Source organism: Chrysemys picta, chromosome 22, assembly GCF_011386835.1.
Source record: "Chrysemys picta bellii isolate R12L10 chromosome 22, ASM1138683v2, whole genome shotgun sequence".
NCBI classification, from domain to species: domain Eukaryota; kingdom Metazoa; phylum Chordata; order Testudines; family Emydidae; genus Chrysemys; species Chrysemys picta.
This window is the reverse complement of record NC_088812.1, coordinates 2,674,950-2,691,173: the sequence shown is the minus strand read 5'-3', so window position 1 is coordinate 2,691,173 and position 16,224 is coordinate 2,674,950. Positions and strand designations below refer to the sequence as shown.

At 54.7% G+C, this 16,224-nt stretch overlaps 1 protein-coding gene across 2 annotated transcripts in view; it reads right to left on the bottom strand.

Annotated features, from left to right (window-relative positions):
* CACNA1A (calcium voltage-gated channel subunit alpha1 A) overlaps positions 1–16,224 on the bottom strand; it is a 198,743-nt gene that overhangs the window by 116,504 nt on the left and 66,015 nt on the right. For both annotated transcript variants that reach the window (XM_065576443.1, XM_065576444.1), the window contains exons 4-5: positions 10,479–10,585; positions 7,928–8,067 (exon numbers count right to left, since the gene is read on the bottom strand). In XM_065576443.1, the coding sequence (XP_065432515.1) occupies positions 7,928–8,067; positions 10,479–10,585 (247 nt within the window). The remainder of the gene's footprint in view (positions 1–7,927; positions 8,068–10,478; positions 10,586–16,224) is intronic.

The following is a 16,224-nucleotide window of genomic DNA, read 5'->3' as shown; positions in this document are numbered from 1 at the left end:
CGAGATGCCCTGAGCCATCCAACTCCTAATAACTGATTTCCCTCCACAAACCCCTTTGTATCTCGGCAGCAGGCCCCATGCTAAGGGACCTCATGCTTCCTGTGCAAGTTAAGTCCCTTGCTTTGTGACCTCAACTTATAGCTTAAAAATATATTGCCTGGACAACAGCCAGGGTATAAAGTAATAAAGGAAGTGACACCTGCTGCCTGGAAAGCAACTGCTGTGTCCCCCAAAGTAACATAAACAGCCAAGGAATAGATCATGTGCCAAAAACATACGGTAACAACAAAAGGCCAGACGCAGCAGGGCATTCAAAGTGTTAATGCAAACATGGCCCAGGTGACCATCACCAGAGACGCCCTGGGCGCACAGTCAAAACTGTGCAAAGAACAACCCTACGCACACCAGTATTGGAGCGACACCGGCTGAAATGTGTAGAAGGAAACCACGCCACAAATATTAGAAAGATCACAACGGTCAAGTGTCTGCAGGTGCTTTAGAAACATGTCCTCCCAGGACACAAAGTAGGTAAGAGAAAAGGCAAGCACAGATAGAGAAGCAGCATGTCCCCAGTTCCTACAGCACGTCGGTGGCAAGACAGGACCCAGGAGTCTTGACTCCCAACCCCCACCCTGATTGAACTACTAGATCTATTCTCCCACTGCTGGGAAAAAACCCAGGAGTCCTGATTCGAACAGAACCCAAGAGTCGTGGCTCCCCAGGCTGTTGCTCTCACTAGTAGGCAATATTGTCGTATTCTGCTTCACCACGAAACTTTGTATATTCAAGACTGGAGAGAAGAAACCATTCCCAGCAGGCAACCATCCTGCGGAACTCGAGAGTGAAAATGACACAAGGCAACACAATGGAAAAAGACGGTTACTCACCGTTGTAACTGTTGTTCTTCGAGATGTGTTGCTCATATCCATTCCATTAGGTGTGTGCGCGCCGCGTGCACGATCGTCGGAAGATTTTTACCCTAGCAACCCGGCGGGTCGGCTGTGGAGCCCCCTAGAGTGGCGCCTTCATGGCGCTGAATATATACCCCAGCCGACCCGGCGCCCCCTCAGTTCCTTCTTGCCGGCTACTCCGACAGTGGGGACGGAGGGCGGGTTTGGAATGGATATGAGCAACACATCTCGAAGAACAACAGTTACAACGGTGAGTAACCGTCTTTTCTTCTTCGAGTGCTTGCTCATATCCATTCCATTAGGTGACTCCCAAGCCCAACTTAGGCGGTGGGGTCGGAGTGAGACATTGCTGTGTGCAAAACTGCTGATCCGAAGGCAGCATCGTCCCTGGACTGCTGCACTAGTGCATAGTGAGCTGTAAACGTGTGGACTGACGACCAAACCGCAGCTCTACAAATGTCCTGGATCGGAACTTGCGCCAGGAAAGCCGTCGAGGAAGCTTGGGCTCTCGTGGAGTGAGCGGTGAGGTGTGGTACTGAGACACCTGCCAGGTCGTAGCAAGTCCGGATGCAAGACGTAATCCAGGAGGATAGGCGTTGTGAGGAGACCGGTGAGCCTTTCATTCGGTCGGCCACTGCAACGAAGAGTTGCGTCGTCTTTCTAAAGTGCTTTGTGCGGTCAATATAGAAGGCCAGGGCCCTTCGCACGTCCAGGGAATGCAAACGTTGATCCTGGCGAGTAGCATGTGGTTTAGGGTGAAAAACCGGGAGAAATATATCCTGGTTGATATGAAATGGAGAAACCACCTTAGGGAGAAAGGCAGGATGTGGACGAAGCTGCACTTTATCCTTGTGGAAAACTGTGTAAGGGGGCTCGGATGTAAGCGCCCTGAGTTCAGAAACGCGCCTTGCTGAGGTGATGGCTACGAGGAAGGCTGTCTTCCAGGACAGGTACAGAAGTGAACAGGTGGCCAGTGGCTCGAATGGAGGACCTGTGAGCTTGGAGAGAACCAGGTTGAGGTCCCACGTCGGAACGGGGTGACGTTGTTGTGGGTACATCCGGTCTAAGCCCTTGAGGAATCTAACGACCATCGGGTTAGAGAATACCGAGGACGCGAGTTCCCCTGGATGGAAGGCCGATATAGCGGCCAGGTGAACTCTAATTGAAGATATCGCCAACCCTTGCTGTTTTAGGGAGAGGAGATATTCCAAAATGAGAGGGATAGGTGCGTGCAACGGGGACGTGGCTCGCTGTTCGCACCAACAGGAGAACCGCTTCCACTTGGCCAAGTATGTGGTCCGTGTTGAGGGCTTCCTACTGCTCAGCAGAATCTGTTGGACAGAGTGAGAACACTGTTGCTCTGCCTGGGTGAACCATGGAGCAGCCACGCCGTGAGGTGGAGTGATTGCAGGTCGGGGTGACGCAGCCGGCCGTGGTTCTGCGTGATGAGATCCGGATACAACGGAAGCGGGATCGGTGTCCGAACCGAGAGTTCCAACAGCGTGGTGTACCAATGTTGTCTCGGCCACGCTGGAGCGATCAGAATTACCTGTGCCTGGTCTCTGCGCAATTTGAGCAGTACCTTGTGGACCAGAGGAAACGGAGGGAAGGCATAAAACAGGTGGTCTTTCCAGGGAAGGAGAAACGCATCCGAGAGGGAGCCCGGAGCTCGACCTTGCAGGGAGCAGAACACGTGGCACTTCCTGTTGTCTCGAGATGCAAACAGGTCTATGTGGGGAAACCCCCACTTCTGGAAGACGGAATGTATAATGTCCGGACGGATAGACCACTCGTGCGTTTGAAAGGACCTGCTGAGCCGGTCCGCCAGAGTATTCTGGACTCCAGGGAGGAACGATGCCGTGAGATGGATTGAGTGGGCGATGCAGAAGTCCCACAGGCGAATGGCCTCTTGGCATAGAATTGACGAACGTGCTCCTCCCTGCTTGTTGATGTAAAACATGGCCGTGGTGTTGTCGGTGAGAACTAACACACAGCGGCCACGTAGGAGATTGAGAAATGCCTGGCACGCCAGGCGCACCGCCATCAGTTCCCGAACATTGATGTGCAGGGCTAGCTGAGGTGCAGTCCACAGGCCCTGGGTATGGTGCTCGTTGAGATGGGCGCCCCAACCCAGAGATGAAGCGTCTGTGACCAGGTGCAGAGAGGGTTGTGGGGCGTGAAACGGCATCCCCTCGCAAACCACATTGTGATCTAGCCACCATGTGAGGGAGGTCAGGACCGAGTTCGGGATTGTGACCACCATATTCAGGCTGTCCCGATGTGGGCGGTATATTGATGACACCCAGGTCTGGAGTGGGCGAAGCCGAAGTCTGGCATGCCTGGTTACGTACGTGCATGAAGCCATGTGACCCAGGAGGGTAAGGCACGACCTCACCGTGGTAGTTGGGAAGGCCTTGAGTCCCTGTATGAGGCTCGTGATGGTGCAAAAGCGATTGTCTGGCAGGATGGCTTGTGCGCGTCTGGAGTCTAGAACCGCACCGATGAATTCTATTCTCTGGGTAGGTTCTAGAGTGGATTTGTCCTTGTTGAGTAGGATACCCAACTTGTTGAATGTGCGCACTATTATGTGGACGTGATCGCGAACTTGTTCCTTGGTGCGACCGCGTACCAGCCAGTCGTCTAGGTACGGGAACACCTGTATCCCTTGCCGACGAAGGTACGCTGCCACGACAGCCATACATTTCGTGAAGACCCGTGGGGCCGAAGATAGTCCGAAGGGAAGGACTGCAAATTGGTAGTGCACCCTGTTTACCACGAATCGGAGGAAGCGTCTGTGAGGCGGGAAAATAGCAATGTGAAAGTATGCGTCTTTCATGTCGAGGGCGGCAAACCAGTCTCCAGGATCGAGGGAAGGGATAATGGCCCCCAGAGAGACCATGCGGAACTTCAACTTTACTACGAATTTGTTGAGTCCGCGCAAGTCCAAGATGGGTCGCAGACCTCCTTTGGACTTGGGGATGAGGAAATAACGGGAGTAGAATCCCCTGCCCCTTAATTCCACTGGAACCTCCTCTATGGCCCCCATAGCGAGGAGCGTAGAAACTTCCTGTATAAGAAGTTGCTCGTGAGAAGGGTCCCTGAAGAGGGACGGGGAAGGGGGGGAGGAGGGGGGGATAGAAGAAAACTGGATAGCGTATCCCCTCTCCACCGTGCGGAGGACCCAACGGTCCGAAGTTATAAGGGACCAAGCACGGTGGAAGTGGGAGAGGCGATCCCGAAAGGAGGGGGCTGGATCCTGGGGGATGACTGGGGCGCCGTCCTCGACCGCACCTTCAAAAGTTCTGCCTGGGGCCTGAAGGTGGTCGAGGTGGCCCCTGGTTCTGGCCGGGTTGAGGGCCGGTCCACCTTCTTCTACCACCTCGCCCTCGCCTCCGGGCCGAGTCTTGTCTCTGACGAGGCGGGGGGGGGTAGAAGCGCTGAGGTTGCGGCCTAAATGGCCTGCGCTGGGGGCCCACAACATGCATCCCCAGGGAGCGCATGATTGTTCTCGAGTCCTTGAGGCTCTGCAGGCGGGAGTCCGTCTTATCCGAGAACAATCCATGCCCCTCAAAAGGCAGATCTTGTAGGGTTTGCTGCAGCTCCGGAGGCAAACCCGAAACCTGAAGCCAGGAGATCCTGCGCATAGCGATGCCCGAAGCCAGGGTCCTCGCCGCTGAGTCTGCAATGTCCAAGGAGGCCTGCAAGGAGGTCCGAGCCACCTTCTTGCCCTCCTCTACCATGGCTCCAAACTCTTCCCTGGACTCTTGGGGAATCAACTCCTTAAACTTCCCCATAGAGTTCCAGGAGTTGAAATTGTAGCGGCTCAGTAACGCCTGTTGGTTCGCCGCTCTCAGTTGTAGCCCTCCGGCTGAGTAGACCTTACGGCCAAACAGGTCGAGCCGCTTAGCCTCTTTTGATTTAGGCGCTGCAGCCTGCTGGCCGTGGCGCTCTCGTGCATTCACTGATTCCACCACCAGTGAGCACGGTTGGGGGTGGGTGTACAAGTACCCATAGTCCTTAGAGGGGACAAAGTATTTTCTTTCCACCCCTCTCGCTGTGGGTGGAATGGAGGCAGGAGTTTGCCATATCGTATCCGCATTCGATTGGATCGTGCGGATCAGAGGTAACGCCACCCTCGATGGGGCATCTGCTCCAAGGATGTTCACGATCGGGTCGTGCACCTCCACTATCTCCTCCGCCTGCAGGTCCATATTACGGGCCATCCTACGCAGGAGATCCTGGTGAGCCCGAAGATCTATCGGAGGGGGACCCGTACATGAAGTGCCCGCCACTGCCTCGTCCGGAGAGGAGGAAGAGGATGCCTCCGGTGGTACCGGATCCAAGGGGGGGTCCTGATCCCCTTGCTCTTGGGCCGGGGCATCACCTGCACTTGGGTCCCTGGTGTCGGGTGGCGTGGACACCGAAGCCTCCATGCCTCCTGGCGGAGGCCGAGAGATGGTGGATTCTGGGGCCCTTCTAACCGAGTGACCCGAGCGAGAGGTCGATGGTATTGGAGCCCCTTGTTCTTGGTGGTATGCCCACGGGGTCCAAAACGACCAGTGAGATGGTCCATGAGATTGGTCCTCTGCCATCTCCTGCCAGTGGCCGAAATTTTGTTCATCGGCGCGCCCTTGAGGGGGGTATGCCGATCTCGACAAGTCCTCCGAGGAGCGAGACACCGATCTAGACGGCCATGGCGGTGCCGAGAGAGATGAAACCATCCCGGTGGGCTGCGGTGCCGCACGGTGCCGGTCCGGAGATGATCTATCTCCGCGCGGTGCCGGCGATCGGTGCCGGGACCGCGACCGGTGCCGATGACCTCGTCGGTGCCGGGAGTCGGATCTGGACCTCGACGAGGACCTGGAGTATGCCCGGTGCCGGGAGCGACCCCTCGACGTCGAGCGCCGACCGTAGCGGTGCCGAGAACTACGTCTCGACGTTGATCGGTGCCGACGATCATAGCGGTGCCGAGACGTGGAGCGGTGCCGCGAAGTAGATCTTGGCCGCGAGTACGACCGGTGCCGAGACGATATTTGGCGCCGGGACTGCGAGCGGCGTGGGGACCTGCTTCGGGACCTGGACCGGTGCCGAGGTTCCAGCCCCTGTGATGGTGGGCGCATCAAAGCAGGTTTCCCCCTCGACTGGACCGGGCGAGTCAACGGTGCAGTCGGTGCCGGTGGCTGAGGCGGTGCCGGCTCCGTGAGAGCTATTAAGTCTCTCGCCGCCGCGAAGGTCTCTGGAGTCGACGGGAGGCACTGTATCACCGCCGGCCTGGGGGGAGACGCTATTTGCACCGGACTCAACGGCCTCGGCGCCGGAGTCGACGGTGCCGGAGGCAACTGTTTCCGTTGCTCCACCGGTGGACGCGGCTCTACCCCCGACACTGGGGGAGCTGGCGTCTTCGGCACTGATGTCCCCGTCTTATGGGCTTTTTTATGCCCTGGGGATAAGGACCGGCGCCGAGGCACTTGCTGTGTCTGCGGTGCCGACGAGGTCCGGTGCCGGGGAGGCTTGTCTGACGCCACTCGCGTGGTCGTCGCAGCCGGTGCCGCCGGGGCACTGCGCACCGAGGTGCTAGGTGCCGGGGCCTTGCTCGTGGAAGGAGCGTCCGGGCTAAGAGCCGCCTCCATCAGAAGTTGCCTGAGCCGAAAGTCCCGCTCCTTCTTCGTTCTCGGACGAAAGGCCTTACAGATTTTACACTTGTCTGTCTGGTGTGACTCTCCCAGGCACTTCAGACAAGATTCGTGCGGGTCGCTCGTGGGCATAGGTTTAGCGCAGGAGGCGCACAGCTTGAAGCCGGGAGCGTTGGGCATGAGCCCGGCCCCGCGGCCGGGGGAGAAAGGGGGGAGACGACCCCCTTAACCCCCTGGACTATTTAGAACAACTTTACAACTACTTAACTAACTTACAACAAACTCTAAGACTATAACTATAACTACAACTATGATACAACAAGAAAAGCTAGGGAAAGTGGAGAACAGCTAAGCAGCGCTCCACAGTTCCAACGACCGTCAGGGGCGGTAAGAAGGAACTGAGGGGGCGCCGGGTCGGCTGGGGTATATATTCAGCGCCATGAAGGCGCCACTCTAGGGGGCTCCACAGCCGACCCGCCGGGTTGCTAGGGTAAAAATCTTCCGACGATCGTGCACGCGGCGCGCACACACCTAATGGAATGGATATGAGCAAGCACTCGAAGAAGAACACAACGTTATTTCTCCAGGAGTTATCCGAACACGAGAGCTGCCCAGCAGATAAACCCAGAGAAATACTAGGCAAGTGAACCAGTGCGACAGGCTCAAAGATGAAGAACCAACTCCAACACGCATCAGCCTTCAATTCCACAGTCCCCGCGGAGGGGCAGGGACAGAGGGACAGAAGCAGGAAGGACGGGGAAGTTAATCTGCAGAGGCCTGCTGCAAGGTGGTCCCGGCACTCATTAGGAGCAGGGATCTATGCTGAATGAAAGCTCTTTAGCTCCAGCCACCCCAGCGGCAGTGACGTCTCAGCACTAGCAGAGAGAGGCCATTGTTCCACAGCCCTAGAACTTCCAAAGCAGGTTGTAAAGCAGCAGGGATACGAAGCACTGGGGACCTGCCTAGAGTGAAAATGCTGCCAGGCCAGCTCTGCCCACTGCACAAAGCCCCAGGCTTTAATAATGCCACTGAGCCCTTCTGTCCCACTCCCCAGCTTAAAACCCCATCCGCACATTAACCCTCACAACCGCTTTGGGAAAGCGAGACGCACAGATCTGCCCAAGGCCGTATGGACAGAGGCAGAGATGAGAATAGAACACAGGAGTCCCAACCACCTGTCAGCAACTCTAATTACTAGACACCACTTCCCCCTAATCTGGGAATTGAACCCAGGTGTCCTGACTCCTGGACGGATGGCTTTAGCCACCAGACAACCACTAGGCCATGCTACCGCCTCCCGGTTCAAGAAAATACATCATTGTTTGTACCCTGGTCTGCAGGTGACCAACACAGAGATGGAGAGGATAAAAAACAGCTACTCACCCTGTAAGAACCACCACGAAGTCCATCACATTCCACCCATTCCTCAGATAGGAGCCTTTGTGGAAAGCAAACCCTAAGGCGATGATTTTAATTCCAGCCTCAAAACAAAAGATTCCGATGAAATATGGTTCCGTGTCATCCTGGGAGAGAGAGGGAAATGCAGACAATGAAAACAGTAACAAGCCATGGGGCTTCTGCAGGGTCTCAAAGCACTTGAGGGCCACTCATGAAACTTCACAAGCCACTGTGAGATGTGGGGAAACTGAAGCACAGAGAGGGGAAGGGACTTGCCTCAGGCCACACCATGGTGAAGTGGCAGAGAGGAAACAGAGGAGTCCTGGTTCTCAGAACCCTGCTCTAACCACTAGATCACATTCTCTTCCCAGAGTGGGAACAGAGCCCAGAAGTCCCTGGTTCTCTGTGTGCTGACTACTGGACTACACTCTCTTCCCATAGAGAAGAGGTTCTGACTGAGGGGGTGGTGTGAATGTCAGAATGGATATGACAATAATTCCAAGAAAACAGTTTTGTTCCAGCTCTACGTGGTCTGGGGTACAAAGAGAGAGAGAGAAAGGTGAATGGAGATACACAGACAGACAGATTACCAAAAATCCCCCCCCAAGATTCCTAGAAGTCCCAAATCCCGTGGAATGGAGACGGCTGTCACTTCCCAGGCATTCCAGGCTGGCTCCGATTTTCATGGCCTGAGTAGGGAGGAATCTAGGACAAGCTGCTTCAGAGATAACACAGCCCGGGTCCGGTGGGAGAAGGGAACTGAAGCAGTTGTGAGGGAGGCATATGGCATTGTCCCAGCTCCCAGCACAAGGGCAGAAAACAGGACATAAAAAGGACAGCTAGAAAGGGGGCTGTAAAGGCAGCCCCCTCTGGTGCAGCGGTCTAAGGGACGGGGAAGCTATCCCAGAATAACATAGGGTGTGAATTTAAAATGCAATAGCTATACAGGAATAACCACGTGTGGACAAATACACTCCAGACTAAAAGTGTCCAGATGGGGAGTTATTCTGGTCAATTTCCCAATAGACATAAGACCTAAGTGTGACACTGCACCCCATATTCTTCACAGGGATATTGTTATATGATTATGAAGTATTGTATGTAAGATACATCATGTGAGGTGTCACTGGAAAATGTATGGTTTGCTAAACATGACTATCTTATGTGTCTGCAATGTATCATTTTTGTATCTGCAGTTATGACTATTGACTATGTATCTGTATTTCTAATGTCGTTACACCTGGGGAACGCCCACTGGAGAAGATGCTGTCAGTCTAGATAGTGGGTGGGAAAGGGCCTATTCAGGGCAATGGGCCATTAGGAAAAAACAACAGGCCTTAGGACAGTGGTTCTCAAACTTTTGTCCTGGTGACCGCTTTCACGCAGCAAGCCTCTAAGTGTGACCCTCGTTACAAATTGAAAACACTTTTTAATATATTTAACACCATTATAAATGCTGGAAGCAAAGCGGGGCTTAGGGTGGGGGCTGACATCTCACGACCCCCCATGTAATAACCTCGCGACCCCCCGTTTGAGAACCCCGGCCTCAGGAGAAGCTGATCTCCCACCTGGGGATGAGCCTTCCAGAGAACACTCCACACAGCCTGGGAGTAATGGTTGCTATGACTCTACAAGGACATGTGACCAGGCCACATGGTGCTGGACTCCATCTTGGGATGTCAGTGTTTTTCCATAGACTGGGCTGGGACCCAAGCTTTGAAACAAAGGGTTCCTGCCATATGCAAAAGTTATATAAGGCAGGGAGCGACATCATCAGGTGTTCTTCACTCCCGGCACAGGAAAACTCCTGGAAACACCCGAGGAACAAGGGCTGAATGGGGGGAAGCGCTGGACCCAGGCTAAAGGGATTTCTAGCCTGTGAATGAAACACCTGGGGATTCCAACCTGTAAAGCAAGTGCAGCTTGCCCCGTAAGAATCTGCTAATTCGTATCCAATCTATCTAGCATAGTAAGCTTAGTTCGCGGTTTTTTGTTTATTTGCTAGGTAATCCCTTATAATCACTTAACATCTATCTTCTGTAGTTAATAAACTTGTTTTTGCTCTATCTAAACTAGTGAATTGGAGTGAAGTGTATGGGAATCATCACTCAAGGGCAAAGGCTGTTGCATATTCCACTCCACATTGAGGGAGGGGGTGAATTTTAGGAGCTTACGCTGTACAGGTCCCTGTGCAGCACAAGGTGGTATAATTTTGGGTTTATACTCCAGAGGGGGTGCGCGCCTGGGGAGCTGGGAGTTGCCTTAGCTGTAGCTTTCCTACGCAGGGGCTGGTCAGAGAGCCTGTATGTTACTGCAGCCGGGTGTGTCCCCACCTGTACGTAGGCTGGTGAAAGGGCAGGCTGGAGGGCTTTGCAGCTTGTCCCAGCAGTGCAGTGTAAAAGGGAGCCCAGGCTGGTGGGCCAGGGCGCTCGGTGGTACTCCAGTTCCAGGTAGCACCCCGGGGGGAACCCACCACACTAAGTATTGGAGAACTTAGGTAAATCCAGCTAAGAAAGAGAGAGACGCCCACACTCACCAGTCGTTCTGACATCGGGGTCTTGTCTTCATCAGGCAGGTGCTGCTCCAGAGCAAGAACAATGCAGTTCGCTATGATAGTAGCTAAAATCATGTATTCAAAAGGAGTGCACCAGAGTCAAAGAAAACTCAGCTTTTGGGTTGGCCCCCTGTGCGTGCTGGGAGCAAGGAGGGCCCTATGCCTTGACAACTGGAGTCCCACTCTCTCAAGGGCGCTGCTGTCTGTGCAGGATCGTGTCTGTCCAAGGGTGTCTGCAGTCAGAAATACCCATGTCTCCCCAATTCCCGGAATCAGCTGCAGGGGCAGATGGAGTCTCCAGGGCCCCGATCCACCCAACCTTCAGATCTCTCCCTAGCCTACCTCGCTGTTCCATTCAACCCCAGGAACTCTCCCCCACGGACAGCTCGCTGCTGTGTTGAGCCCTGTCAGACCCCTCCACAGGGTCCTAATCCCAAGGATCCTGACGGATGATCCCCCACTCTGTGCGGCGGGGGGAGAACTCCCCCACTCCCCGCTGACAGCCTGGGAGGGGGAGGCGAGCCCAGCTCTGCTGTTGGTCAGTTTAACTTTGTGCATGTGAGAGCAAAGCACCAGAGTTGAGAGCATCTGATCCCGTTAATAAACCATTATGCAGTTCAACTGTGTTTGGTGCAACCAAGTTTTGTTGTATTCAGCTAACACCACCAGAGTCCTATTCTTGAGGCACAACCGCACCTTCCCTATTGCACAGCCATGCCTACAACCAGTGCATTCCGGGACAATCCAGGCAGCTATCCCATAATGCTTCAGCTGCCAAACCAGACAGGAGTAAGTACTTTTCAGACATGATGGGTAAGGCTACGAGTCTGTCACAGAGGTCACGGATTCTGTGACTTTCCAGGACCTCCAGGAGTTCTGCAGCTGCTGGGGCGAACCCCAGGACCAGCCCCCCGGGCAGCAGCTGGGGCAGTCCAGGAGCCAGACACACTGGCCACTACTGGAGCAGCCTTGGCAGCTGGCTCTGGGACCGCCAGAGCAGCGGTCCCCGGGGCCTCTGTGCAGCGGGCGGCTGGGGGCAGTCAGCCCCCACTGCCAGTGCTGGGGCTAGCTGTCAGTCCCCGGGGTCCCCCGGAGCAGCGGTGCCCCGGGGTCTCTGAGCTGTGGGCGGCTGGGGGCAGTCAGCCCCCAATGCCAGTGCTGGGGCTAGCTGTCAGTCCCCGGGTCCCCCGGAGCAGCGGTGTTTTGGAGTCCCCCAGAGCAGCGGAGCTGTTGGAATATGCTGAGCAGCTGGGGCTGGCCCAGTTCGTGGCGGGGGGGGGGGCCTGGAAGCTTGGACTTCCGTGGGCTCCTTCCCCCAGCACTAGCGCTGTCAGCTGCTGAGAATCGGAGCTTGCTGCAGGCCCTTCCTGTTCATCGATTGGTTTGTGGGGGAAAGAGGCCTGAATCAGTGGCCTGTGGGAGCAGATCTGATACCGGAGAAGTTGGAGGAGAGAGGGCTAGGAACATGCAGGGCAAGAGAGACGGAGGGAGGGAGAAGGAAGGTGAAAGACAGAGCCATCCAGTTCTGGGGATCAGTTAAATCTTTTGCATTAAACAAATACCCTGAGCTCTGTTCCCCGCACCCCCATGCCACGCTCCTTCTCAGAATGGGTTAGTCACTCCATTGTGCCACCAGATTTCTTCTCCTCTTCAGTCTCCCCACCCTACTCCCCTCAACGTCTATGATGCAGAGGGACGCCCTTCCATCCAGGGAGGGGTTCAGAGGAGCTCGTGGGCAAAGGGAGATGGATTGCTTGGTTTGCACTGGCCAATGGAGAGGGATAAGTAAGATCAGGCCTGTGTCTTGGGGGAAGTGAGTACGCTTCTGAGGGTGGGTGGTGGGGGATCGGTATGTGCGAAGAACGCTAATAACAGCCAACGTTAATCCCACAATGGTCTAGTAATGCACCTTACTCAGCTAGGAATTAACTAAACCCTGCTGGAGGTGGGTTGGTGTTATTATCACCATTGTACAGATGAGGGAACTGAGGCATGGAGAAGGATGTGATCTGCCTAAGTGGCAGAACCAGGACGAGAACCCCAGACTCCTGAGTCCCAGTCTCCTCTGCTCTAACCATGAGAATCAACTCCCTTCCAGATCCAGCGGTAGAACCCAGGAGTCCTGACTCCCAGTCCCCTCCCCACACCCTACCCGCTAGATCCCACTCCCCAAAAATGAATCCTTCCTGTGCCATTAGACGTCACTTAGGGCACAAACTATCCCAGGTCGCGCTTTGCAAGTCCTCTCTGTTGTTAAGTCTCATAAGTTTTCCCTCTCTAGCAGCATTTCCAAGAGGGATTCTTTTGGTCAGCCCCCATGTGCTCCTCCTCTCCTAACGCTGGGAACAGAACCCTCCCTATTCTAATCACGCGACAGCACCAATCCACGTGGCTGTGCCACAGGCCGCACGTATCGGCTCTGATGGCTCCGGGGGTTATTTCTAGCCACCCTTACAAAATGTTTTTAAAAATGTCTGTCTAATGCAGACATCAAACACATACATTTTAAAAAACAGATCCAGTTGCACCCCACGGGTGAGGGGAACAGGTCTTCTCACGCACACACACCAAGTTCCTTTTCTATTTTTACTATTTTTGAACAAAATCAAAGCAGCTTATCCTTTAAAAGAAATGAAACTGCTGTATGAAGCCGCTGAATTGTGTTTGACACATTAACTAGCAGACAGGAGGAGCAGAACAGCTGACAAGCACAGCAAGCAGCTTGTTAAGACAGCAGCAAGGTCTAGGGTTTTCAGCCAGGAGGTTGCTAATAGGTTCAGAGGGGTCAGGACCATCCTCCCTTTCCTTTGGGCTTGGAGAGAGGCTGGGGGGAGAGTCCTGAAACCTTTTTCTCTTGAAACACAGGGCCATTGTATATCAGAAGTCGAGAAGCACTTGCCTAGTGGTGAGAGCAGGGATCTGGAAGCGAAGACTCCCGGGCTGCATTCCCAGCTGGGAGCGAAGTGGGCTCTCGTGGTTAGAGCAGGGAACTTGGAACCAGGACTCCTTGCTGTTATCCTGACTTGGGAAAATCACTTCCTTCTGGTGTGACAATATAGAGCTGAGATGTTACACACAAACCAAACTGTAAGAGCAAACACCGAGCAAGCAGCCAACGTTCCCACAGGCAGAGAGGCCTGAGAAACTGCAGTGTAACGAGGGCAGCTCCTCGGCGCAGGAGCCTGTTTCAGCACCAGGGCTAGCTCCTCACTGAGCTGCTCTGCTTGGCTTGGCCCTGTGACCCTGCTAGGGAGTTTGGCTTTGCTCTGGATGTGTTTTCAGGCCAGCCTCCCACCTTGCCGGGTCCTAGAGCCTGGGCTTCAGCCCGAGCCGGAGCGTCTGCACCGCAATTAAACAGCCCCTGAGCCCGAGTCAGCTGAAATGGGCCAGCCGCGGGGGGCTAATTGCAGTGTAGACATGCCCTGAAGGTCTTAATTCCGAGGGCGAAATTTACAACGTCAGGAGAAAACCAGAGCTTCATCCCTGGCTTCGCCTCCCAGGTCAGAGAGCCACAGCCTGGTCCCAGAGTGGCCAGCCCTACTGCTGAGGGCTGCAGACTGCTCCACGGCTTGGCTAACTGCACAGTGTCTCATGGGGTCCTTGCTCCCCCAGTGCCCATTGCCACCACCCCAAGCACTGGGAGTGAGCTCCCTGCTCTCCAGCCTCCCTGAACCCCAGCCCCCCAGCCCCATGCACTGCGTCAGCCGAGCATACAGCCCTTCTAAAGCTCCTCAGGTCCCAGGTCATTTCAGCACCAAGGTCGTAGTCCACAACCGATGGTCTTACTCCGTCCACCTGACCTTGAGTCTCTCTACCCTCCTCTTCAGGTACCCGCCCTTTGCTGGATCCTTCCAGCCAAACTCCCCACTGCTGGTGCAGGGACCTTCTTCTCCGCAGCTCCAGCCATTTGGAACAGCATCTCTCTCCTCCTTTCCCGTCACTCTCCACTCACCTAGCACCGGCCTCCTCCCTGTCCTGCCAACCCATCTCTAGAGCCCTGCAAATCTGCCGCTAGCCTCTTCATATCCACAGAGCATGTTTGCAGGTCACGGATCAGATGCGGATACAAATTTTGTATCTCCGCAGGTCTCTCCTGCACCATGAGCACTAGAGCCAACAGCTCCCCCTCTCCCCACCCCAAAGTATCATTCTACCTCCACCTCATTGAAAATCACTGCTGGAAACTCCCACCCCTCCCCCACTTGTGACTCTGAATTCCTCTCTTCCCCAGCTGTTCTTCGGCTCCACCGTCAGGATAATTAACTCTGTGAGGCCTTTTGGGGTTCCATGGATGACTGCTTTGGGCGCCCCCTCCCCACCTTGTTCCCCCATCCTCTTGGCACGCAGCAGAGAGCGTTGTCTCAGCGAAGGTTCGTCTGTAAGTTTTATCATTAAAAAATAAACTCAAATATTTTATGTCTCCACCAAGAAGCTTTTACTTTTGCAAACGGTATTGATTTAATCCTAGAGGCAACTGGCAGCTGTCCCAGGAGTTTAATCAATAGGACAGCACCACCCTATAGAGTCTAGCTTCAAACAACCCCAGCCACAGTTCTTACCCAGGTCTTCAGTGACCAGCACTGCTGATGGTTTCGCGCTGCTCCCCAGGTCTGTGGGGATGAGAGGGGTCGCCGAACTGATAAAAGTGCCCGTGGCCTGATCAGGGCTACAGTGACCCCTTGGAGCTCTCTGCAATTACAGATATTTGTCACTCTTCCAAGGTTTTGATCGGATTCTGACAGGGCCAAGGAGACGGGATGACAGGGAACCAGCAACTTAACCCACCGATCCCAGGTCTCAGAAATCCCCAACCTTCCTGCGAAGTTCCCCTGGGAACCAGAGATCTCAGGGGTGAAATTAACATCAGTTCGGGCAAGGTTGAAGCTGTGATGTCTTCCTCCTCCTCTGCTGAGCTGTCCTGAACCAGGAAGTCTCTCAGGAGAGTGCAGGAGGGAGAGGGGGCAGAGAAGCAGGAGGGAGAGGGGGCATTGGGTCTGTCTTTCTTCATTTGAGAATGTTCTCCTGCCCCCGAGATATTGGGTCAACCTCATCCCTGGTGTTGAGTTAAGCACTGGCAACAGGGTTGGGTTGGGCCCCAAAAGAGCGTGGGTCTCCAAAATGAGACGAGACGAGAAGACAAGTTAATGGCTAGCTACATTTACTCCCAACCCTCCTAGGATTCTGTTGTTCCTAGGGCTCTGGGTCCCTCCCACTCTCCTCCTCACCCACCCCAGTCAGTGGCTGGGGCTGAAATGTGCAACGCTAGCACCACGTCCTCTCCTCTCTGCTCAGATCCTGCTGAAATGTATGTTTCAACCCCCACGGCAATAATTTGGCAAGAACTCAAGTTCCTGCACAAGCACTGGCTGGTACTCGGGCTTCTGGAGAGGAGCTGGAACTGGCCGCTGGTGCCAAATGTGTAGCAGCTCCGTGACCTGCACTCCAGGCCTCCGGAAGTGGGACCGAGACTGGCCCTGCGACTATCTCCTTCCTCGTGCTCGCTGGGGAGGCTTTGGGGCTCAAAGCCAGAGCCACCTCCAAAGCACAGCGAGGCTGATCAGCTGCTCTGCGCTGTTTAGGATTCAAAGATCCCCCACAGATGATCTGCAGATCTCAGAGTGAGTTACTAACATCAGCATCGCTGCCCCCCGCCATGTGGGTCAGCGTCATTATCCCCATTCTACGGAGAAGGAAAGAAATTCACCCCCACGTTCACACAAAGCGTAAC